The sequence below is a fragment of the Salvelinus sp. IW2-2015 genome, linkage group LG35 (genome assembly GCF_002910315.2).
Source record: "Salvelinus sp. IW2-2015 linkage group LG35, ASM291031v2, whole genome shotgun sequence".
Classification (NCBI taxonomy): Eukaryota; Metazoa; Chordata; class Actinopteri; order Salmoniformes; family Salmonidae; genus Salvelinus; species Salvelinus sp. IW2-2015.
The window spans coordinates 2,858,432-2,882,977 of NC_036874.1; the positions used below are offsets into that span (position 1 = coordinate 2,858,432).

Genomic DNA, 24,546 nt, shown 5'->3' on the forward strand with positions numbered 1-24,546 from the left:
AAAAGAGACATGGAGACACAGACATGGAGAGAGACATTCAAAACGAGACATGCAGACAAGGAGAGAGACATTAAAAAAGAGACACGCAGAAACACAGACATGGAGAGAGGCAGCCAAAAAGAGAGACAAGCAGACAAAGACAAGCAAACACAAACACAATGAGAAAAGAGAGACAGACAGACAAACACCAGCCGTCAGGGTATAAAACAGACAGACAAGAACCACTAACACAGAGACGATTGAGGCAGACTGACAGTGAGAGAGACTAGTCTGGAAGACAGAGAACAAAAAGAAAGTGGGGAGGCCCACGTGTGAGAGCCAGCAAAGAGAAAGAGTGGGTGAGAGAAAAAAAAAAGTGCAGTAAGCAAGGAATGGAACGAGGAAGTCATGAGCAGAAGGGTGTGGTCGACTAATGGTTCTTAATGSTTCCTGACTGACACACAGAGGAAAGAGACCGTGGATGCTGCTCTGGAACGAGCTCTGGAACTACGCGACATCTCAGGATGGACACCAAGGTGAGCTGAATGGCTTTCTTTGGGGACTCAAAGAGGAGAGGAGGAAGGGAGGGACATTGGTACTCATGAGAAAGGGAGAGAGTATGATATGTGAAGTGAGAGACAGAGAGAGAGAGAACGTGTGGCGGATGTTCGAGATTGACAGACGGACAGTCAAACAGCCTAGATACACAGAAAGATAAACAGACAATGGGTGAGTGAGTGAGAGAGAGAGATAGCGGCGGCCAGACGGGGTTAGAGGGGTGAGAGAGAGTCTGGTGGGGAGGCTGGGACAGCCCCAGGCGAACAGGCCCTTGCCTTGACATATGCTTCAGAGGCTTCAGAGTGAAATTAGGACTGGCGTGACCCGCTAATCTGAGCTGTCAAGCCTCATGATGCCCACTGACATTTACCTGTCACCGCTTCCCCTGCCCTGAGGACATGCTGCCATCAGAATAAGTCAGGGGAGGCATCTCAGCTAGGTACTAATACAACACCAAAACACTCCTCTGGCTGTCAATCCCTCCCTTCTTCCTTGCCTTCATCCACCTCGCTCTCTGCTCTCCATCCCTCTAGAACAAATAATCATTGGGTTCCTGGTTGGTTTACTGATGATGTAATTTTTCTGTATACACACTGCTTTTTCTCAGAACTAAAAGGTTGTCAGGGTGATTGAAATTCTCCTCAGAATGAATGTGTTTACTTGTTTGCCTGTTATTTTGTGTACGATTACCATATGGTGCAGATGAAGAGTGATTAGAAAAAGCTATTATAACCCTGTACAGTAGTTGTGTGTCTCAGAGAAAGCTCCGAGTAGCACCTGATTGCTGTAAGTGTTGCTGTTATGACAGATCCTCATTCCGCAACTAGATTTTTAATTGGCGACACTAAGGAGTTCCGAGATATGATTTACAGTGTGATGGCTGAGGGAGCGGCGGTAGCAACAATGTACCAAGGAGCATGTGGGAGGATTCCCGTTATAGCCATGGACTCTATCTCATCTCAACACATGACCTCAACCTTCCAATTCAGCTAAATCAGGGCCATGTGCTGTGTGCTAGGTGATGATATGTGTAAGTATACAGAGATCATGGCATTCAGTTGGAAAAATGGAAACAGGGCATCAGTATAATTCCATGGATTAGAAAATGAGAGTGCACTCATCTAGTTTGTATATCGTATTATACATTTTGTTTGAGATTGTCAGCCATCTTCATTGCGTGAAAAATGTGCTTGACTGCACTTAGGTGTGGGGGAGGGAAGTGGTAGAAACAACCGCTATGAGTACAATTTCCTGTGTTTCAAAAGACATGTAGCCTCAGTAACTGACATAAAACCTGTAACACGGCTACTTCCTCTTTATACTGATATTAGTCATGGGCCTACATGAACGCATCCCTTGTTCCACACAGTAGCTCGTAGTGTATGTCTCGTTGTGTAGACTACCATTAGAGAATCATTACAAAACCATTACAGCTACTGTAACGTTAGGGGCTGGTTCTGAAACCTGTTACTCAGCCCCACAGCCCTCAGTGTGTTTACGTGCAGCGGGAGCACACAAACAAGCAGGGCGTTAATGAAGGTTGATAGATGTGTGGTTGTCATGTGTCTGTTGTAATCTATTGTCGGTATAACAGATGTGCCTGTGTGGCTGCCTCTAAGTGATCTGTATTCATTGCAGTGTCACCTGTGCTGCTTAAGGGCCTTTGCTTATCTTGCAGATTTCCAGCTGTAGTAGTAGTCAGCTTAGTGCTGTATTAATTACAGACCCTGCTGAGACTCTGTACCACAATCAATCTCTCACTCACATCTCTCTCACATCTTTCAGATTCAGCTGAGCTGGATGGCAGTATGTCTGTTTCTCACACTACCAGGTAAGCCATGAAAAATAACGATTTCTTTCTCACACATACAGTGGGGAGAACAAGTATTTGATACACTGCCGATTTTGCAGGTTTTCCTACTTACAAAGCATGTAGAGGTCTGTAATTCTTATCATAGGTACACTTCAACTGTGAGAGACGGAATCTAAAACAAAAATCCAGAAAATCACATTGTATGATTTTTAAGTAATTAATTTGCATTTTATTGCATGACATAAGTATTTGATCACCTACCAACCAGTAAGAATTCCGGCTCTCACAGACCTGTTAGGTTTTCTTTAAGAAGCCCTCCTGTTCTTCACTCATTACCTGTATTAACTGCACCTGTTTGAACTCGTTACCTGTATAAAAGACACCTGTCCACACACTCAATCAAACAGACTCCAACCTCTCCACAATGGCCAAGACCAGAGAGCTGTGTAAGGACATCAGGGCTAAAATTGTAGACCTGCACAAGGCTGGGATGGGCTACAGGACAATAGGCAAGCAGCTTGGTGAGAAGGCAACAACTGTTGGCGCAATTATTAGAAAATTGAAGAAGTTCAAGATCTCACCTCGTGGGGCATCAATGATCATGAGGAAGGTGAGGGATCAGCCCAGAACTACACGGCAGGACCTGGTCAATGAAAGAAAACCATTAGTAACACACTACGCCGTCATGGATTAAAATCCTGCAGCGCACGCAAGGTCCCCCTGCTCAAGCCAGCGCATGTCCAGGCCCGTCTGAAGTTTGCCAATGACCATCTGGATGATCCAGAGGAGGAATGGGCGAAGGTCATGTGGTCTGATGAGACAAAAATAGAGCTTTTTGGTCTAAACTCCACTCGCCGTGTTTGGAGGAAGAAGAAGGATGAGTACAACCCCAAGAACACCATCCCAACCGTGAAGCATGGAGGTGGAAACATCATTCTTTGGGGCTGTTTTTCTGCAAAGGGGACAGGACGACTGCACCGTATTGAGGGGAGGATGGATGGGGCCATGTATCGCGAGATCTTGGCCAACAACCTCCTTCCCTCAGTAAGAGCATTGAAGATGGGTCGTGCTGTGTCTTCCAGCATGACAACGACCCGAAACACACAGCCAGGGCAACTAAGGAGTGGCTCCGTAAGAAGCATGAATGTCTGTATGGAGGAGTGGGCCAAAATCCCTGCTGCAGTGTGTGCAAACCTGGTCAAGAACTACAGGAAACGTATGATCTCTGTAATTGCAAACAAAGGTTCCTGTACCAAATATTAAGTTCTGCTTTTCTGATGTATCAAATACTTATGTCATGCAATAAAATGCAAATTAATTACTTAAAAATCATACAATGTGATATTCTGGATTTTTGTTTTAGATTCCGTCTCTCACAGTTGAAGTGTACCTATGATAAAAATTACAGACCTCTACATGCTTTGTAAGGAGGAAAACCTGCAAAATCGGCAGTGTATCAAATACTTGTTCTCCCCACTGTATATATACACATGCATGCACCCACGGTCAAACACACTGTTCTCATATAAACATACTGTATACACACTCTCTCCCTTCCTCATCTCAAACTAAAACAGGGTCTTCAACCTTTCCTTGCCCTCYGACCCCCGCCCAGGCAAACCGGTGACCCCATCATAAGTTAGCAGAACATGAATGTTAATGACAAGGACAAGTAACCAACATTTCAAAATGAATAGATTTGGTAGATAGGTTTTCATTATTTTGACCTACACACATTATAACTGGAAAAAGTGTAAACTCTAACATAGCCTATTAGTTAGAAAGGTAACTCCAAGTTAGGGCTGTGACGATTATAGAATTTTGTGTAACAATTAAATGTAATGCAAATGGCCACAGTTGTCATATTTGTCATTTTTGTTGAAAAATGTTTTGAGCTTTTATTGCATCATAATGCATTTTTAAAAATGAGCTATGACATACCTAATGAATACAACACAGCTTTGGTAACACCCCTGTCTCAAAAACTAATGATTTTGACCACCTTGAACTTTTGGAAACGAAGCTTCTCCTCCCAACTGTGTCGTTCTGCTCATAAAATTATTACTAACTTCACCCTCTCTATGTATTCATTCTCCTAAAATGAATGTATTAAGATAATTGTGATAACCTCGACTAACCGGTGCCCCCGCAAATTGACTCTGTACTGATACCCCCTGTATATAGTCTCACTATTGTTATTTTACTGCTGCTCTTTAATTACTTGTTACTTTTAGTTCTTATTCTTATTCAGATTTTTTAAACTGAATTGTTGGTTAGGGGCTTGTATGTAAGCCTTTCACTGTAAGGTCTACACCTGTTGTATTCGGCGCATGTGACTAATACAATTTGATTTGATTTTGACTTTATTTGATAATTATACAATAGATGTGCCAGTCCCACTCCACATACATGTTGGTTAATAGCAGCGGTTAAGCTGGTTAAAGGTTAGCAATGTGTTGGAAAAAATGTATGACCAAGTCAAAAAAGCTTGCCAGCAGCTAGCATCATTTGCCGCGACTGGTAGTCTTGGGAGCTTTTTCAAAGCCTATGTCAGATACTCCAATGAGTGTAATTACCTCAATATTAGGAGTTGAGAAAAACAGACATCGTTTAAAAATAAGATATTCCCCTCATTTCTACTGTAGGTATGTAGCACAACATTTGTTTAGTCTGTTGTTGCTAGAGACATTCATAAAAATATACACATTTTTGCAGCTCACCTGCTGTACCTCCACAGACCCCTAGGGTCCTAACAGTCCTGAGTCACTCCAATGAATGTATCTGTTTTTTCAGTGGCATCTCTCCTCCTCTGAACCACACTGTAAATATCTAAAATGACCTCACAGGGATTCAGCAACAGAACTGATTTCCCTGTTAGGAAATTGATTCAGTTCTAATCACATTTGCTTGTGGGAACCCAGTGGGCCCATAGTGGGCTTGTAGCGATTCATCATGGAGTGGTTAATTGGAAGGTATTGATGGGGAGTGGAGTGTGTACAAAGGCCTGCTTCTCACGTCTCTCAGGGCCAGGACAATCTACCTCTGTGTTGGCCAGAGCAGCCCCTTCATAACAATGCTGCACTGCCCACTCACAAGACTATTATTATCACAGCCTTTGAATACATTCACAGCGCTCTATCTACCCAGCTATCAATTCTAGGGAGAGAGAACGTAATGTTACCCTTAATGTTCCTTTAAGCAGCCGCACACAAACCTAAGATCACCATGCGCAACGCCAAGCTCGGCTGGAGTGGTGTAAAGCTCGCCGCCATCTGGATAAGTGGAAACACTTTCTTTACAGTGATGAATTACGCTTTATCATCTGACTGTCCGACAGACGAATCTGGGTTTGGGGGATGCCAGGAAAACACAACCTGCCCCAATTTATAGTGGCAACTGTAAAGTTTGGTGGAGGAGAAATAATGGTCTATCTTTCATGGTTCGGGTTAGGCCCCTTAGTTCCACTGAAGGGAAATCCTAACGCAACAGCATACATTGACATTCTAGATGATTCTGTGCTTGCAACTTTGTGGCAACAGTTTGGGGAATGCCCTTTCCTTTTTAAGCATGAAAATGCCCTCGTGCATAAAGCAAGGTCCATACAGAAATGGTTTGTCGAGATCGGTGTGGAAGAACTTGACTGGCCCGCACAAAGCCCTGACCTCAACTTCATCAAACACCTTTGGGATGAATTTGATCGCCAACTGCGAGCCAGGCCTAATCGCACAACATCAGTGCCCGACCTCACTAATGCTTTGGCTGAATGGAAGCAAGTCCCCTCAGCAATATTCCAACATCTAGTGGAAAGCCTTCCCAGAAGAGTGAAGGCTGTTATAGCAGCAAAGGGGGTACCAACTTCATATTAATGCCCATGATTTTGGAATAAGATATTCGACGAGCAGGTGTCCACATACTTTTCATGTAGTGAATTTGTGTGAGAGAGGACTAACAAAATCAACGAGGCCCCCCCGGTCAGTAATTCAACAATAATTACTACAAGTTTAGATAGCTGGCCGGTAGACTTACCAATAAATAAATAAAAATTGAAATTGCACCTTGTGTATTCTACTATTTTAACTCTCAATAGTAAGTTGAGAGCCCAACTGAGTTCCTATCATTTACTTTTAAATTCATCCGCGGGCATACACGTTGCCCGTCCCTGCTCTAGGACATGTGCTTATTAGTCCAGTATAGTTAGGCCCTGTCCAGAAGAAACCCTAACCCCTCCTCCTTTGGCACTTATGTAGATAAAACAACTCGATAGGTGTAAGCAATAGGTTGAGTGCACTTTGTAGTAAATCTCAGCTATGTTAAAAGTACACTCAAGAAAAAAACGATTTCATTGATCATAGTAATTCAGGAGTATCATTAAAACAGCTTAACATGCCCCAACAACATTAGACAACTATAAAGAAAGCTCTTAAAATACTGAAATAAGTCAATCAAATCACTGAGATCACAGTACCGTGAACCAAGAGGTTGTGAATTCAAATCCCAGGTGAAGACATGTTGAATAATTATTGTGTAAATGCACATTCACAATGTAATCATCTATTTTAAAGTGTGCAACATGTGTACGTTAAAAACACTATGTTAAAAGCACTGTGTATTTGAATATCCCTGATGTTCACAACAGACAAAGAGCTATAAGTGGTTCACCATTCAGGGCCTTGATTGGCTCGGCAACAGTAACAAGGCGTGATGTGTAATTACACTTTTTGGGGGGGAGAACACTTCTTAGGGACCATCAGGCGACATCCTGACAACTGATACACAGAAATGTTCCAGCAACGTTTAATTGAAACGTGTCTAGAACATTAATATATTATGTTCTGAGAACATGCAACCATGTTCTGTGTATGTTTGGTGGGACGTTGATGGAAAATTCTCATAACACAGAAAACTGGACACATGAATGTTCTTGCAACGTTACCATGAAACGGGTCTAGAACATTGATATCTTTAATTGTGAGAACATGGTAATCCCGTTCTGTGTAAGTTCTATTTGACATTAAGGGAATGGTTTCTTGGAAACATTCCTTGCACATTACCAGAACAGTCCTATGAAAACATTACTTAATGGCCTAATGACACTCTTAAGGGAATGTTCTCTAAAGTTGTGGGAACGTTTGTTGTTAGCTGAGTAACTCCCTCCCTTTGTCCCTCCCACTGGCTGTGTGTGGACACATTCTGAACCCTGGCTGCTGCTAGGAATACATTACTCAATTGTTGTGGAGAATAATTGCAGCAGTAGCTATGTTTTGTGCTTCCGACTGTCTTGTAATGTGTTGTTTAGGTTTTACCCAACTGCTTTGTTTGTGTAATGCTTGAAAAGTCATTTGTTTTCTGTCAACAGGGTCCCTTGCTCAGAGCCCTACCACCACACACCCCAAAATGACTCTGGTGACGAATGTTACTGCCGCTCCCTCTCCAGCCAGAACTGGTACAGTCCCCTTTGTCATTTCTAGATGTTGTCACATGGGGCAATTTCATATTTCTCTGTAGCTTAACTCAAGAACTTCACTCTTAATAGGACCTTCTTTTAAATCTTTTTCACCAGCAGGATGAATGGAAATCAATGTCTGTATACCATGGCAGCTAGATCACCAATGTTTGTAATTACTTTGTCCCCCTCCTAACTGCCTTTGGTTCAGTAGCTGTAATCAATTTGAGGAATTACTGTGACTTGCGAAAGAAGTCACACTTTAAATAATGTATAACTTATTTTGGACTATTTCATTATTGGAACTTGCGACAGAAGAAATCGTACTTATTATTTGGAACACTACTCCTCTTACACCGTTTAAGCTAGAAACGCCATTCAACCTTTTAAACATGCAGGCCGGTCAGGACCAGTGTGATTGAAACCATTTATACTTTTGAACCTATTAAGCTTCTAATAAACCTCACCCACTTTAATGGGATTTCTTCTACATTCTAAAGCTCCCATTGTTAAAGAGCCATTGAACATGTCGATTGGCACGTGTGTTTTTCTGTTGCTCATTTGAAAAACAATATTTCAGTCTTGGCAGTGTGTTCCTCACTGATTCCGCATTTGGTTAATGATTTTGGTCCGCCATGAGACACTATAGACGCGGAAGCCTATTGAATGAATTTGAGATAACAAAGTTTTTGCCGAGGATGTTTTAGTTGCGCAGTTTTACATGTAACTAAGGCGTTTGGTGCAGTATTTCTCAAGTAAAAAAATGTGCGACATGTCTTATGTAAACAAAGTCAGAGCTGCTGGGCAGATCTGTCTCACTGTCTATTACATTGAATAGAGAGCAATCACCACAGCTGCTCAGCCTATGTTAGTGGAAAATGGACATCATCAACTCAAAACCCACCTTTCATTTACCCGTTGTGACGCATGGAGGTTCCAAACTCTGTCGTAGACGAGACTAACTTTATGACCAAAATGATCCTATTTACACTTTGTAGTCAATTTAACACTATAATAACTCTTTCTGACTCATATCGATACCACAAAGGCCCTTTTCAAAGGGATTTTTAAAGGCAGTGACTCTTTAAAAACTCCCCTTCTGAAGCTGTGACTTTCAACATTCTATTCACTGTAAACAAATGTGATTTTTGACACACTTTTGAACCAAATCAGCTACTTTGACCACTTTCCCAACAAGCTAGACAAAAACCTAGAGGGTAAGAAATCTTAAAATATCTTCTACCAATCAAACGATATAGCTATTTTAGTTATTAAATCAACTTACTTTTCCTCTCAACTTTTACAAACAACTGACATTTTGACCACTTTCCCAGCAAATATGACACAAACATAGATGGTATGACATATTGACTTCCGGCGCCGACAGAGATGGCCGCCTCGCTTCGCGTTCTTAGGAAACTATGCATTATTTTGTTTTTTTTATGTATTATTTCTTACACTGTTACCCCAGGAAATCTTAAGTCTTATTACATACAGCCGGGAGGAACTATTGGATATTAGAGCAACGTCAACTTACCAACATTATGACCAGGAATACGACTTTTCCGAAGCGGATCCTCTGTTTGATCCACCACCCAGGACAATGGATTGGATCCCAGCAGGCGACCCAAAACAACGGTGCCGCAGAAGGGGCAGACGGTGCGGTCTTCTGGCCAGGCTCCGTAGACAGGCATATCAACCACCACTCCCGAGTATACTACTTGCCAATGTCCAGTCTCTTGACAACAAGGTAGACGAAATCCGAGCAAGGGTTGCCTTCCAGAGAGACATCAGAGATTGTAACATTCTCTGTTTCACGGAAACATGGCTCATTACGTTATCAGAGTTGGTACAGCCACCTGGTTTCTTCATGCATCGCGCCGACAGAAACAAACATCTCTCTGGTAGGAAGAAGGGCGGGGATTTTTGCCTTATGATTAACGAGTCGTGGTGTGATCATAACAACATACAGGAACTCAAGTACTTTTGTTCACCTGACCTAGAATTCCTTACAATCAAATGCCAACCACATTATCTACCAAGAGAATTCTCTTCGATTATAATCACAGTCGTGTATATGCCCCCCCAAGCAGACACCTCGACGGCCCTGAAATAACTTGGACTCTATGTAAACTGGAAACCACATATCCTGAGGCTGCATTTATTGTAGCTGGGGATTTTAACATGGCTAATCTGAAAACAAGGCTCCCTAAATTTTATCAGCATATCGAATGCGCGACCCGGGCAGGAAAAATCCTGAATCATTGTTGCATACAAAGCCCTCCCTCGCCCTCCTTTTGGCAAATCTAACCACAACTCCATTTTGTTGCTCCCAGCCTATAGACAGAAACTGAAACAGGAAACCCCCGTGCTCAGGTCTGTCCAACGCTGGTCTGACCAATCTGATTCCACGCTTCAAGATTGCTTCGATCATGTGGACTGGGATATGTTCCGCATTGCATTGAACAACAACATTAATGTATACGTTGATTCGGTGAGCGAGTTTATTAGCAAGCGCATCGGGGATGTTGTACCCACTGCGAATATTAAAACCTTCCCCAACCAGAAACCGTGGCTTGATGGCAGCATTCGCGCAAAACTGAAAGCGCGAACCACTGCTTTTAATCAGGGCAAGGCTACCGGAAACATGACCGAATACCAACAGTGTTGCTTTTCCCTCCGCACAGCAATCAAACAAGCTAAGCGTCAGTATAGAGACAAAGTAGAGCCGCAATTCAACGGCTCAGACACGAGAGGTATGTGGCAGAGACTACAGTCAATCACGGACTACAAAACAAAAACCAGCCCCGTCGCGGACCCCGATGTCTTGTTCCCAGAGAAACTAAACAAATTCTTTGCTCGCTTTGAGGACAATACAGTGCCACCGACATGGCCCGCTACCAAAACCTGCGGGCTCTCCTTCACCGCAGCCAACGTGAGTAAAACATTTAAACGTGTTAACCCTCGCAAGGCTGCCGGCCCAGACGGCATCCCTAGCTGTGTCCTCAGAGCATGCGCAGACCAGCTGGCTGGTGTGTTTATGGACATATTCAATCAATCCCTATCCCAGTCTGCTGTTCCCACATGCTTCAAGAGTGCCCCCATTGTTCCTGTTCCCAAGAAAGCTAAGGTAACTGAGCTAAATGACTATCACCCCGTAGCACTCACTTCCGTCATCATGAAGTGCTTTGAGAGACTAGTCAAGGATCATATCACCTCCACCCTACCTGACACCCTAGACCCACTCCAATTTGCTTACTGCCCCAATAGGTCCACAGACGACACAATCGCAATCACACTGCACACTGCCCTAACCCATCTGGACAAGAGGAATACCTATGTAAGAATGCTGTTCATCAACTACAGCTCAGCATTTAACACCATAGTACCCTCCAAACTCGTCATTAAGCTCGAGACCCTGGGTCTCGACTCCACCCTGTGCAACTGGGTCCTGGACTTTCTGACGGGATGTCCCCAGGTGGTGAGGGTCGGAAACAACATCTCCACCCCGCTGATCCTCAACACTGGGGCCCCAAAAGCTGTTTTACTCATGTTGGCTGCGGTGAAGGAGAGCCCGCTGGTTTTGGTAGCGGGCCATGTTCTCAGCCCTCTCCTGTACTCCCTGTTCACCAATGACTGCGTGGCCAAGCACGCATCCAACTCAATAATCAAGTTTGCAGACGACACTACAGTGGTAGGCTTGATTACCAACAACAACGAACGAGACGGCCTACAGGGAGGAGGTGAGGGCCCTTGGAGTGTGGTGTCACAAAAATAACCTCACACTCAACGTCAACAAAACAAAAGAGATGATCATGGACTTCAGGAAACAGCAGAGGGAGCACCCCCCTATCCACATCGACGGGACAGTAGTGGAGAAGGTGGAAAGTTTGAAGTTCCTCGGCGTACACATCACGGACAAACTGAAATGGTCCACCCACACAGACAGCGTGTTGAAGAAGTCACAACAGCGCCTCTTCAACCTCCGGAGGCTGAAGAAATTTGGCTTGTCACCAAAAACACTCAAACTTTTACAGATGCACAATCGAGAGCATCTTGTCGGGCTGTATCACCGCGTGGTACGGCAACTGCTCCGCCCACAACTGTAAGGCTCTCCAGAGGGTAGTGAGGTCTGCACAACGCATCACCGGGGGCAAACTACTTGCCCTCCAGGACACCTACACCACCCGATGTCACAGGACGACCAAAGAATTCATCAAGGACAACAACCACCCGAGCCACTGCCTGTTCACCCTGCTATCATCCAGAAGGCGAGGCCAGTTCAGGTGCATCAAAGCTGGAACCGAGAGACTGAAAAACAGCTTCTATCTCAAGACAATCAGTCTGTTAAACAGCCACTAACATTGAGTGGCTGTTGCCAACATACTGACTCAAATCTCTAGCCACTTTAATAATTAAAAATTGGAAATAATAAATGTATCACTAGTCACTTTATACAATGCCACTTTATATAATGTTTACATACCCTACATTACTCATCTCATATGTATATACTGTACTCTATACCATCTACTGCATCTTGCCTATGCCGTTCGGCCATCACTCATCCATATATCTATATGTACATATTCTTATTCATTCCTTGTTGTGAAATTGTTAGATTACTTTTTAGATATTACTGCATGGTCGGAACTAGAAGCACAAGCATTTCGCTACACTCACATTAACATGTGCTAACCATGTGTATGTGACCAATAAATTGGATTTGATTTGATATTCGTCTACTTTTCTGCAATTCAAATCTGATATCAGAACAGAAATATCTTCTACCAATCAAACGATGCAGCTGTTTTAGTAAGAGCATCAAGTACTTTTCCTCTCAACCTTTTGAAAGAACTGCAGTTTTGACCACTTTCCCAAGTTAGACAAAAACGTAGAGCGTAGGAAATCTTAGTCTACTTCTCTGCTATTCAAATGTGGAATCAGAATAGAATATATTCTACCAGTCAAACGATATAGCTGTTTTAGTAACAACATTGCCAACTTTCTCCTAACTTTTCAGAAGAACTGCATTTTTGCCTGCTTTTCCAACAACTTGGACAAAAACGTAGAGCGTATGAAATCTTCTAGTTCTCTGTTTTTCAAATCTGAAATCAGAAAATAAATATATTTTACCAATCAAATCATAGCACTGCGGGAGCAAATAAGACTGATTATGCCACACAGCTCACCCAAACTCAATAAACTAACCCATTATAAGAAACCCCACTGACACAAACCAAACTACAATAGCGACCCCACGTACTGAAGCACCTATGTGAACTGAGCCACAATAACAATTGACCACAATAGTAGAATCGTCAGTTCACCTTCAAAATAAAAGTCTCGCATTGAAACTGATGCAAACGGATACAAATAGTGGATTCATGGCATATTTGGACTAAATAAGGCAAAACAAAGGTTGGAATGTTGTTGTAAATTTTACAAAATACAATCATTTGTTTATTTGACAAGTCACCTACCCAGTCAGCTAATTGTGTGTATTGAACATTCATATTGCACTGTACAGTCTGACCTAGGGATTGTGCACTCATGAAATGGGGAATCAGCCTACTCAGTGACACCCACAGAAGACAATTCTGAACAGTTTACACAAATATTAGAGTCTTGGGTTTCCCGTCCTTCTCCTCTGGTAAGTAATTCAGTTAATTGTAAAAAAATAAAAAATAAAAAATAAAAAAAGAGTAGGCTATGTGTTTATATTCTAATAGTCGACACGTACAGTGCCTTCCACATTTTGTTACATTACAGCCTTATTTTAAAACGGATAAAAAAATAAAAAATAAATCAGCAATCTACACACAATACCACATAATGACAAAGCAAAAACAGGTTTATAGAAATGTTTGCAAATTTATAAAAGATAAAAACAGAAATACCTTATTTACATAAGTATTCAGACCCTTTGCTATGAGACTCGAAATTGAGCTCAGGTGCATCCTGTTTCCATTGATCATCCATGAGATGTTTCTACAACTTGATTGGAGTCCATCGGTGGTAAATTCAATTGATTGGACATAATCGGGCCAAGAACCCGATGGTCACTCTGACAGAGCTCCAGAGTTCCTCTGTGGAGATGGGAGAACCTTCCAAAAGGCAACCATCTCTGCAGCACTACACCAATCAGGCCTTTATGGTAGAGTGGCCAGATGGGAGCCACTCCTCAGTAAAAGGCACATGACAGCTTGCTTGGAGTTTGCCAGACACACCTACAGGACTCTCAGACCATGAGAAACAAGATCCTCTGGTCTGATGAAACCAAGATTGAACTCTTTGGCCTGAATGCCAAGCATCACGTCTGGAGGAAACCTGGCACCATCCCTACGGTGAAGCATGGTGGTGGCAGCATCATGCTGTGGGGATGTTTTTCATTAGCTGGGACTGGTAGACTAGTAAGGATCGAAACAAAGATGAACGGAGCAAAGTACAGAGAGATCCTTGATGAAAACTTGCTCCAGAATGCTCAGGACCTCAGACTGTGGCGAAGGTCCTTCCAACAGGACAAGGACTCTAACCACACAGCCAAGATAACACAGGAGTGGCTTCGGGACAAGTCTGTGAATGTCTTTCAGTGGCCCAGCCAGAGCCTGGTCTTGAACCCGAATGAACATATCTGGAGAGGCCTGAAAATAGTTGTGCAGCAACGCTCCCTATCCAACCTGACAGAGCTTGAGAGGATCTGTAGAGAAGAATGGGAGAAACTCCCCAAATACATGTGTGCCAAACTTGTAGTGTAATACCCAAGAAGACTCTATGCTGTAATCGCGGCCAAAGTGCTTCAACAAAGTACTGAGAAAAGGGTCTGAATGCTTATGTAAATGTGATATTTCAGTTGTATATTTTTCATAAATTCGCAAACAGTTAGAAAAACTGTTTTTACTTTGTCATTATGGGGTATTGTGTGTGGATTGACAAGTGGAAAAAATTGTTTAATCCATTTTAGAATAAGGCTGTAATGTAACAAAATGTGGAAAAAGTCAAAGGTCTGAATACGTCCTGAATGCATTGTATAGTGTAGAGAATTATTTTACCATCTAAAATGATGTGAAATATATTTTCCACAGCCACAAATGTTGTATTGTCAGCTGTTTGAAGCTGGTGTACAAAACTGAAAGCAAAAACTAAACTTGATAACCGGAACCATAGAAATAGTTCACACGGAACTGATTTATCACTTCTTAGACCTGCTTTCAATGAAGAATGACATATCAACAGTGGAAAGAAAAAGTATGTGAACCCTTTGGAATTACCTGGATTTATGCAGAGATTGGTCATAACATTTGATCTGATCTTCATCTATGTCACAACAACAGACAAACAGTCTACTTAAACTAATAACACGCAAAAAATGCTACGTTTTCATGTCTTTGTTGAACACACTGTGTAAACATTCACAGTGGAGGGTGGGAAAAGTATGTGAACCCTTGGATTTAATAACTGGTTGACCCTCCTTTAGCAGCAATAACCTTTAACCAAATGTTTTCTGTAGTTGAGGATCAGACCTGCACAACGGCCAGGAGGAATTTTGGACCATTCCTCTTTACAAAACTGTTTCAGTTAAGCAATGTTATTGGGATGTCTGGTGTGAACCGCACTCTTGAGGTCATGCCACAGCATCTCAATCGGGTTGAGGTCAGGACTGACTGGGCCACTCCAGAAGGCGTATTTTCTTCTGTCGAAGCCATTCTGTTGTGATTTACTTCTGTGTTTTTGGTCATTGTCCTGTTGCATCACCCAACTTATTTTGAGCTTCCATTGGAGGACAGATAGACTTACATTCTCCTGCAAAATGTCTTGATAAACTTGGGAATTCATTTTTCCGTCGATGATGGCAAGCTGTCCAGGCCCTGAGGCAGCAAAGCAGCCCTAAACCATGATGCTCCCTCCGCCATACTTTACAGTTGGGATGAGGTTTTGATGTTGGTGTGCTGTGCCTTTTATTCTCCACACAGAGTGCTGTGTGTTCCTTCCAAACAACTCAACTTTAGTTTAATCTGTCCACAGAATATTTTGCCAGTAGCACTGAGGAACATCCAGGTGCTCTTTTGCAAACTTCAGACGTGCAGCAATGTTTTGTTTTGACAGCAATGTCTTCTTCTCAGGTGTTCTCCCATGAACACCATTATTGTTTAGTGTTTTACGTATCGTAGACTCGTCAACAGAGATGTTAGCATGTTCCAGAGATTTCTGTAAGTCTTTAGCTGAAACTCTAGGATTTTTCTTAGCCTCATTGAGCATTCTGCGCTGTGCTCTTGCAGTCATCTTTGCAGGACGAACACTCTTAAGGAGAGTAGCAACAGTTGAACTTTCTCCATTTATAGACAATTTGTCTTACCGTGGACTGATGAACATCAAGGCTTTTAGAGATACTTTTGTAACCCTTTCCAGCTTTATGCAAGTCAACAATTCTTAATCTTAGGTCTTCTGAGATCTCTTTTGTTTGAGGCATGGTTCAGATCAGGCAATGCTTCTACTGAATAGCAATAGTTTTTTAAAGGGCAGGGCAACTCTAACCAACATCTCCAATCTCGTCCAGGTTAGCTGTCTCCTTACTCCAATTAGCTTTTGGAGAAGTCATTAGCCGAGTGGTTCGCATACTTTTTAAAACCTATACTGTGAATGTTTAAATTATATATTCAATATAGACAAGAAAAATACAATAATTTGTGTATGACCAATTTATGCAGAAATCCCGGTAATTCCAAAGGGTTCACATAATTTTTCTTTCCACTGTATAACTCACATATCCATGTGAATTTGGTCAGGTCGCCCAAAAAGTTGCATTTTGCTGCTTTAACGTTACTGATTAGAAACTGTGTTCCGAAAAAGGCCATTAATGCAACCTATTATTTATTTGTTTTGCATTCTAGGCCTATACTTGGGATATATTTTTTGTTTAAGCTAAGTCTGCTTGAGAAAGTAAATGATATGATTATGGTCTCTGTTATGCTCTGAACTGTAGGTGCGCCTACACATGCCGCCTGTCCTGTCCTGTTGCTCAACCCTCCCAGAGTAGTGGTGAGATATGGGGACTCAGTCTCAGTCAACTGCACATCATCCACAGACCCCGAGGGGATGGGGTGGGAAGCCACGTTCGGAGGTACAGTTGTGCAAGGAAATGTCAACTTTGTCACCTGGACTGTGAGAAGCCTCATGGACTGGACAATAGAACCTAAATGCTACGTCAATCCACAAAATGGAAGTCAGTGTACTGAGATTCTCCCTGTCATTCTCTACAGTAAGTTATTTTTCTTATATTTGTGAGTTTTGTCAGTAAAATCCATTATATTTCACTATACGTAACTATTTTGTCTCTAGAGACTCCAGACAGCGTGTCTATCTCTCCTCTGAGCCACTCTGGTCCAATGATGGAGGGGAAGGAGTACCAGCTGCAGTGTGACATCCAGAACATCGCTCCTCTACAGAACCTGGTTGTGAGGTGGTACAAAGGGAATGAAACTATAGAGACTCAAACGTTTAATGACTCCACAAAGGAACTAGTGAATATGTCCTCCACTATCACCATCACCCACAAAAGATATGAGGGTGAAGTAGAGTACAGATGTGAGGCAGAGCTGGACCTGGGACCAGAGGGACCAAAACCTTCTGCCTTGTCATCAAAACCTCTTAATGTTACTGTTTACTGTAAGTCTTTTTGTTTCCTTTTGGGGGTTGGTGGAATAAAGGGACTTGTTAACGGGCTGAGGAACTATTCTATTCCACATACTATCTTCTACCAATCAGATTATAGCACTGGGGGAGCACATAAGACTGATTATGCCACACAGCTCACCCCAACCCACTAGACTAACCCACTATAACAACTCCCACACTCACTAACCAAACTACAATAGTCACCCCACTTACTATAGCTAACCCATGGCCTACCTACCTAAAACATTCTGAATTACTACTACAATGTACTGCTACTAGTACTTCTGGGCCACTTACTACTACCTAGTCTCCCACTAAAGGCTACTATAGCTATTTATAAAAGAGTCACTGCCTCTACTATACCAGCCTCAATTTATCAACACTAACAAACTTCTAAACTTTTTCCACTAGATGCAAATAATAGCCTACAACTTTATAATTCCTTATGACTAAAAGTGTAGTAGTTATTTATGATGAAATATGCACTTTTGACTTATGTTTCACTACTTCCCATTTACATTTAAATGCCTCAATTTAAAGGATGTACCACTTATTTCTAACTTGTTGTAGTTATTTGGAAGCTATGTTTTGTGCTTCCGACTGTCTTGTAAGTGTGTTGTTTAGGTTTCACCCAACTGCTTTGTTTGTGTAATGCTTGAAAAGTCATTTGTTTTCTGTCAACAGGGCCCCTTGCTCAGGCCCTACCCCACACCCCAATCATCAGGTGAAAGTGACTCCCTCTCCAGCCAGAACTGGTACAGTTCCTCTTTGTCATTTCTAGATGAATGTCACATGGGGCTATTTCATATTTCACTGTATTTTTCCAACCTGTCACAACTCACCGTTAATCTCAAGAACTTCACTCTTAATAGGACCTTCTTTTAATATTTTTCACCAGCAGGGATGAATGGAAATCATGTCTGTATACCATGGCAGCTAGATCACCAATGTTTGTAATATACTTTGTTCCCCCTCCTAACTGGCTTTGGTTCAGTAGCTGTAATCAATTTGAGGAAATTACTGTGACTTGGCGAAGAAGTCACACTTTAAATAAATGTATAACTTATTTTGGACTAATTTCATTATTGGAACTTGCGACAGAAGAAATCGTACTTATTATTTGGAACACTACTCCTCTACACCGTTTTAAGCTAGAAACGCCATTCAACCTTTTAAACATGCAGGCCGGTCAAGGACCGAGTGGATCTGAAAACCATTTATCTTTTTGAACCTATTAAGCTTCTAATAAACCTCACCCACTTTAATGGGATTTCTTCTACATTCTAAAGCTCCCATTGTTAAAGAGCCACTGCACATTTCGATMGGCACGTGTTTTTCTGTTTCTCATTAGAAAAAACAGATTTCAGTCTTGGCGGTGTGTTTCCTGACTGATTCCACGTTTGGTTAATGATTTTTGTCCCCCATGAGACACTATAGATGCAGAAGCCTGTTTCCCTTCTTCAAAGTTCTAAGAATTAATCTAAGATAACTCAAGAAATAGGAAATAACTTTGAAGTCTTTGCAGAGGATGTTTTAGTTGCGCAATTTTACATCTAATTAAGGTGTTTGGTGCWGTATTTCTCAAGTAAAAAAATGTGCGACATGTCTTATGTAAACAAAGTCAGAGCTGCCGGGCAGATCTGTCTCACTGTCTATTACATTGAATAGAGAGCAATCACCGCAGCTGCWCAGCCTATGTTAGTGGGCAAAAGGACATCAACTCAAAACAACTTTTATTTACCCGTTGTGACGCACAGATGTTCCAAACTCCGTTGTWGACGAGATGGACTTCATGACCAAAACTATCCTATTTACACTAGCATAACTGTTTCTGACTCATATCGACACCACACAGGCCATTTTCAAGGGGATTTCTAAAGGCAGTGACTCTTTAAAAACGACCATTCTGAAGCTGTGACTTCTAACATTCTATTCACTGTGAACAATGTGATTCTGACACAAATCAGCTACTTTGACAACTTCCTCAACAAGATAAACAAACTTAGAGGGTATGAACTCTTAGTCTACTTCTCTCCTATTTCAATCTGATATCAGAACAGAAATATCTTCTACCAATCAAACGATACAGCTGTTTTCGTAATCAAATCAACTACTTTTCTTCTCAACTTTTACGAACAACTGAAATGTTGACCATTTTCCCAGCAAGTAAGACACAAATGTAGAGGGTATGACTTATTGGTCATCAAAACCTCTACATTTTACTGTTTACTGTAAGTCTTCTGGTTTCCTTTTGGGGTTGGTGGARTAAATTGACCTTTTAACGGGCTGAGGGTCTATTCCTTTCCACATACTATCTTCTACCAATCAGATTATAGCACTGGGGGAGCACATAAGACTGATTATGCCACACAGCTCACCCCAACCCCCCACAGTCATTAACCAAACTACAATAGTGACTCCACTTACTGTAGCTAACCCATGGCCTACCTACCTAAAACATTCTGAATTACTACTACAATGTACTGCTACTAGTACTTCTGGGCCACTTACTACTACCTGTAGTCTCCCACTAAAGGCTACTATAGCTATTTATAAAACAGTCACTGCCTCTACTATACCAGCCTCAATTTATCAACACTAACACACTTCTTTCCTCTAGATGCAAAATAATAGCCTACAACTTGTATAATTCCTTATGACTAAAAATGTAGTAAGTCTCAGCTGACTGTAGTTATTTATGAGAAATATGTACTTTTGACATATTTCACTACTTCACTTAAGTAAACATTTTAAATACCACAATTTAAAGGATGTATCACTTATTCTGACTTGTTGTAGTTATATGGAACACCACTCCTCTTACAGTTTAAAATAGAAATTCCTGTCACGTCCGTCGTTTAATGAGTGGACCAAAGCGCAGCGTGAGTAGATTTCCACATATTTATTGAGATGAAACTTCKAACAACAAATAAATAAACAAACATGCAGTTCGTAGCGCACATAGCACTAGACAAAACAATATCCCACAACGCAGGTGTGAAAAGGACCACACTAAGTATGATCCCCAATTAGAGGCAACGATCATCAGCTGCCTCCAATTGGGAACCATACTCACACCAACATAGAAAATAAAACCTAGAAAACCCCCTAGTCACGCCCTGACCTAAAACACCATAGAGAACCCCGAGGGCTCTCTATGGTCAGGGCGTGACAATGGCATTCCATCTGGATTAAGTTTCTTTCATAAAACGTTTACTTTTTTAACTATTTGACTTTTTGTCCTCCTAAAACAACTTTATCCACTGTAATGAGATTTTTTCAACATTCTAAAGCTCCCATTGTTGAAAATGACTTCCAACATTCTATTCACTGTAAACAATGTAGCTTTTGACACAAGTCAGCTACTTTCCCAACAACTTAGACAAAACCGTAGAGGCTATGAAATCTTAGTCTATTTCTCTGCTGTATAAATCTGAAATCAGAACTTCTACCAATCAAAATTWGCTAAAGTTACCTGATGCGAGCTAACTAGTCAACCCAGACAGAAGCGCAAAACAAACAATAATATATTTAAAAAGTGGTCATTACTTTAGTGTCAATTTCAATCAGGCACTGACGTCATCTACCTAAAAAASACAGATATCCATCCAATTGACCAGTGAGTATTATCAAGCTGTGAGCTTTTTCATGCTGTGATGTCACAATCACAGCCAATCACAAGTTTAAAAATGTGCTCACAATAATCATTGAATGTGAGCTATGTCACGCTGTGGGCATTTTTACATGACACCCCACACTCCAGTAATAAGGTTGATATAGCAGTCTATCAAAGTAATCAGACCTGATATTTTAATATATTTAACTTTGACTATATTTCACTGCTTCACTTAATGAAAACCTTTCAAACTTRTTCAACTACCACACAAATCATTTTAAAGAGCTGAAGCAAGTCACACAATTTTATTTCATATAAAATTACTAAAATTACAGTTCAAATTGTGTGGCCTTGCCACAGACCAAGGCCACACTTCTAACTCAATGTCATCCTCTCTGCTTTTCTCCTCAGCTCACACAAACAAGTCAACAACACCCACGGCTAAGTCCTTAACCACCACAGGTAAATAACAAACCTCTTATTCCCTCCTTGACATATAGGAATTACCTGTTCCCTGAAAAATAAACACTCCTATTGGTAGTCCCTGAAACGCACTGCAACAGAGCTATAGTGAATGGATGCTTTGCTATCAAGAAAATCCCATAACCAGGTCTGTCTTTCACGTCAAGGGTGCATGCAATTTAAAATCAAATTAGCTCTGTAATTAGCAAATGTTACATTCCCCTTTCTCGTTAAGATAGACAGACAGTGGATTTTACAGCACCTGACAGGGACACCACTGATACGCTTTAAAAAGTGTAATTAGACTGACCCGATTTCCTATGAGAGTTGTGCCATTTAAATATGCAGAAATCCTATAAAAAAAAGGGAGTGGAACATAAAAGGAATGCACCTGGAATTTAATGAGATGTAATTATGTACAGGTCCATATGACAGAGATAAGGACTCAAAATGTTGACACAGAAAATGTTCTTTTTTATAATCTCTCGCTCTCTCTCTCTGTCCATAGTGACACCATCTCCAACCACCTCTGAAAATACCTCCGTCGTTTCTCCTGTTGCCTGGGGTAACAAAGGCATTTCCTAGCCTAACTTTGCCTTAAATCTGGAGGGGTTTTCTGAGTTTTGTTATTGTTATCTCACAGCAAATTTGACAGTATCACAATTCCCCGTCTCCCAAACAAAACCCTTGGAGGAGTTGGGAAACAGAAACAGAGCACCTCAGCTCACTTTCTCTAACTTGTCCTCAGATTAATGCTTGATTGTGGCTGATGTAAGAGATAAGAAGTCTCCGAGTGTGTCCCTCTGCGCTGTGCAGGCTTACATAAGGGTTGAGATGTGGCTTCAACAATACATCAACTGGACCAGACCGCTCTGTTGTCATCTCATTGTGTTGTTGTTCTCATGTGACCCACCTCTCTCTTTTTTGCAGGAATATAGGCTACTTATTCTCTAAAAACATACAATGCAAGTACTGTCTTTAAAACAACTAAGTGATATTGTATTTTTCTTTGATCACAGACGCAAAGTGGGATGAACCATTCAGTTATGGTAAGAGGATCTGACTTTTTCCAAAGTTAACAAATACAATGATTAACCAAGCAGCTAAAATCCACTTATCAATACCACAATGCCTTCAAACATGGGTTACAATCACATGGTAATAGATTAATCTATGTGTCACTGTGTCTATGCTCAGACTACTACTTCCTCCGTGTTGTTGGTCTGTCTATGGCTGCAGCGCTCTTCAGCCTGGGTATTATGGTCATTAGCTGTGAGTAGAAAACATTTACCCTCCGTGTCTTTTCTTTGTCGTATTCACGCTGTTAATACTGTACTGTTATCATAAAAACAGCTATTTCTATCCCTTTTATTGTCTTCCTCTCTCTCRCATTCTCTATCACACAGGTGGTAAAGTATGCCGGATGCCTAGGTGTCATGTGGSCACAGGGAAGTGAGTAGTCCTCTTTAGCCACTTATATCAATGTGACACGCACTCATGCACACATTCAGTATACACCCAACCACACATGTCACCTTCAGCTTCACATACTACAACTGACAAAACTGTGGCAACGCTTTTGTGGCTGTGACCTCATTATGGAACACAGGTCCAATCATGCAACAGTATTTGTAATGGAAGTGTTCCAGTGAAGTGACTGACTATAAAGGGACAAGGTAAAAAGCCAAGTGGACCAGCAGGGTTGCAATGGTTAGGGATATCATTCTGTGTTGGTATTGAATGCCACTGTATTCTATCTATACCATGAGTGAGGATCTGTGTGCCTAAATTAGTTTATGTAGATACAGTACTGTGAACATGGATWAATCACTGTATAGAGTAAGTGTTTAAAGTCAGACTGACATCAGTCATAATCACTGAATGGACTGCTGACATAGATCCTATTGTTGACAAATGGCTTAAAGCATTGTTTGGCTGTAATCGATTGGTTCGTCAGCCATGTACAGTTCTGTAAAAAAAAAGTGCATTGTTTGATGAATTGATGTTAGAATAATCAATGTTTGATTCATTTAAATTTGATTATCTGACCTGAGATGAATTGACCCTGGATACTGTAAATGGACATTTCATTAATTGACGTCATGTGTGTTTTTTCCCAGGTCATACCAAGTGGCCAGAGAGTAGTGAGGGGACAAACGTGTTACTGAGTGGCCTCAAGACACCAAAAGAGTTCATCAGAGGGACATGGAGAAACAACACTGATACAACAGACATTATCGACCATGTGCGTGTGTATGTTTGAGTTTGAGTTTATTTTATTTTTACAGGGACAGTGCACATTATGTGTGTGTGAAAACGTTGTTGGACAAAACTCTGCGTCTGTCATTTCAGAGATGAGAACGTGATATGTGTTTCATGTGCCTTTCCCACAGACTGCAAGTGAGACTCACTCAACATTATGAAATTACCCCTCCCTCACTTTTCTAAAGACTTACCTGTAGTTTTGAATGCAAGTTTTATTATACTTTGGCAGTCATGTTTCTATGTATATTTTCAAATGCTTACAAAATGTTACAGAATACATACTGTAGATGTTACGTAGCTCAGAGGCGCCCCCAAGAGCACTGGAAGAGGTACTGATCCTTTTTTCTCTCTGATATTCCAGAGACAGCAATTTCATGCCTAGCTTTTCACAGATCATTGTGTAGATTTTATCTGTAGATTTGTCACCAACTTGGATGAAATTTTCTCTAATAAATCACATACATGTCCTGTTCATGGTCTCATTTCCACAGATATTATGGAGGTCCATCATGCCTCTGACAGCCTCATCTAACCGAACAGTCCCTCTGGTTCCGGGTAGGGAATTGCCAATACTACATGCCACAGGGACAATACTGACATAGGTGTCTGAGAGGCTTCCCTGTTCTACATTTAAAGGGAAAATTTACTCAAACTATATTTGGGTATTTTTTTCCATTAATGCACTGTTAATACAGTTCCAAAATGTTTTACATGTCAGCAGTCAAGATATTGGAC

At 41.4% G+C, this 24,546-nt stretch overlaps 1 protein-coding gene across 1 annotated transcript; it reads left to right on the top strand.

The window, feature by feature from the left end:
* The first annotated feature begins 294 nt into the window (after window positions 1-294).
* On the top strand, window positions 295-24,283 carry LOC111959187 (intercellular adhesion molecule 2). Its single transcript, XM_024134869.2, has 12 exons — window positions 295-515; window positions 2,323-2,368; window positions 7,707-7,793; window positions 16,777-17,052; window positions 17,133-17,463; window positions 18,153-18,223; window positions 21,496-21,546; window positions 22,055-22,111; window positions 22,566-22,595; window positions 22,744-22,818; window positions 22,953-22,998; window positions 23,667-24,283. The coding sequence occupies exons 1-12, from the start codon at window positions 504-506 to the stop codon at window positions 23,689-23,691; spliced, it is 1,107 nt and encodes a 368-aa protein (XP_023990637.1). The 5' UTR covers window positions 295-503; the 3' UTR covers window positions 23,692-24,283.
* Window positions 24,284-24,546: the final 263 nt, after the last annotated feature.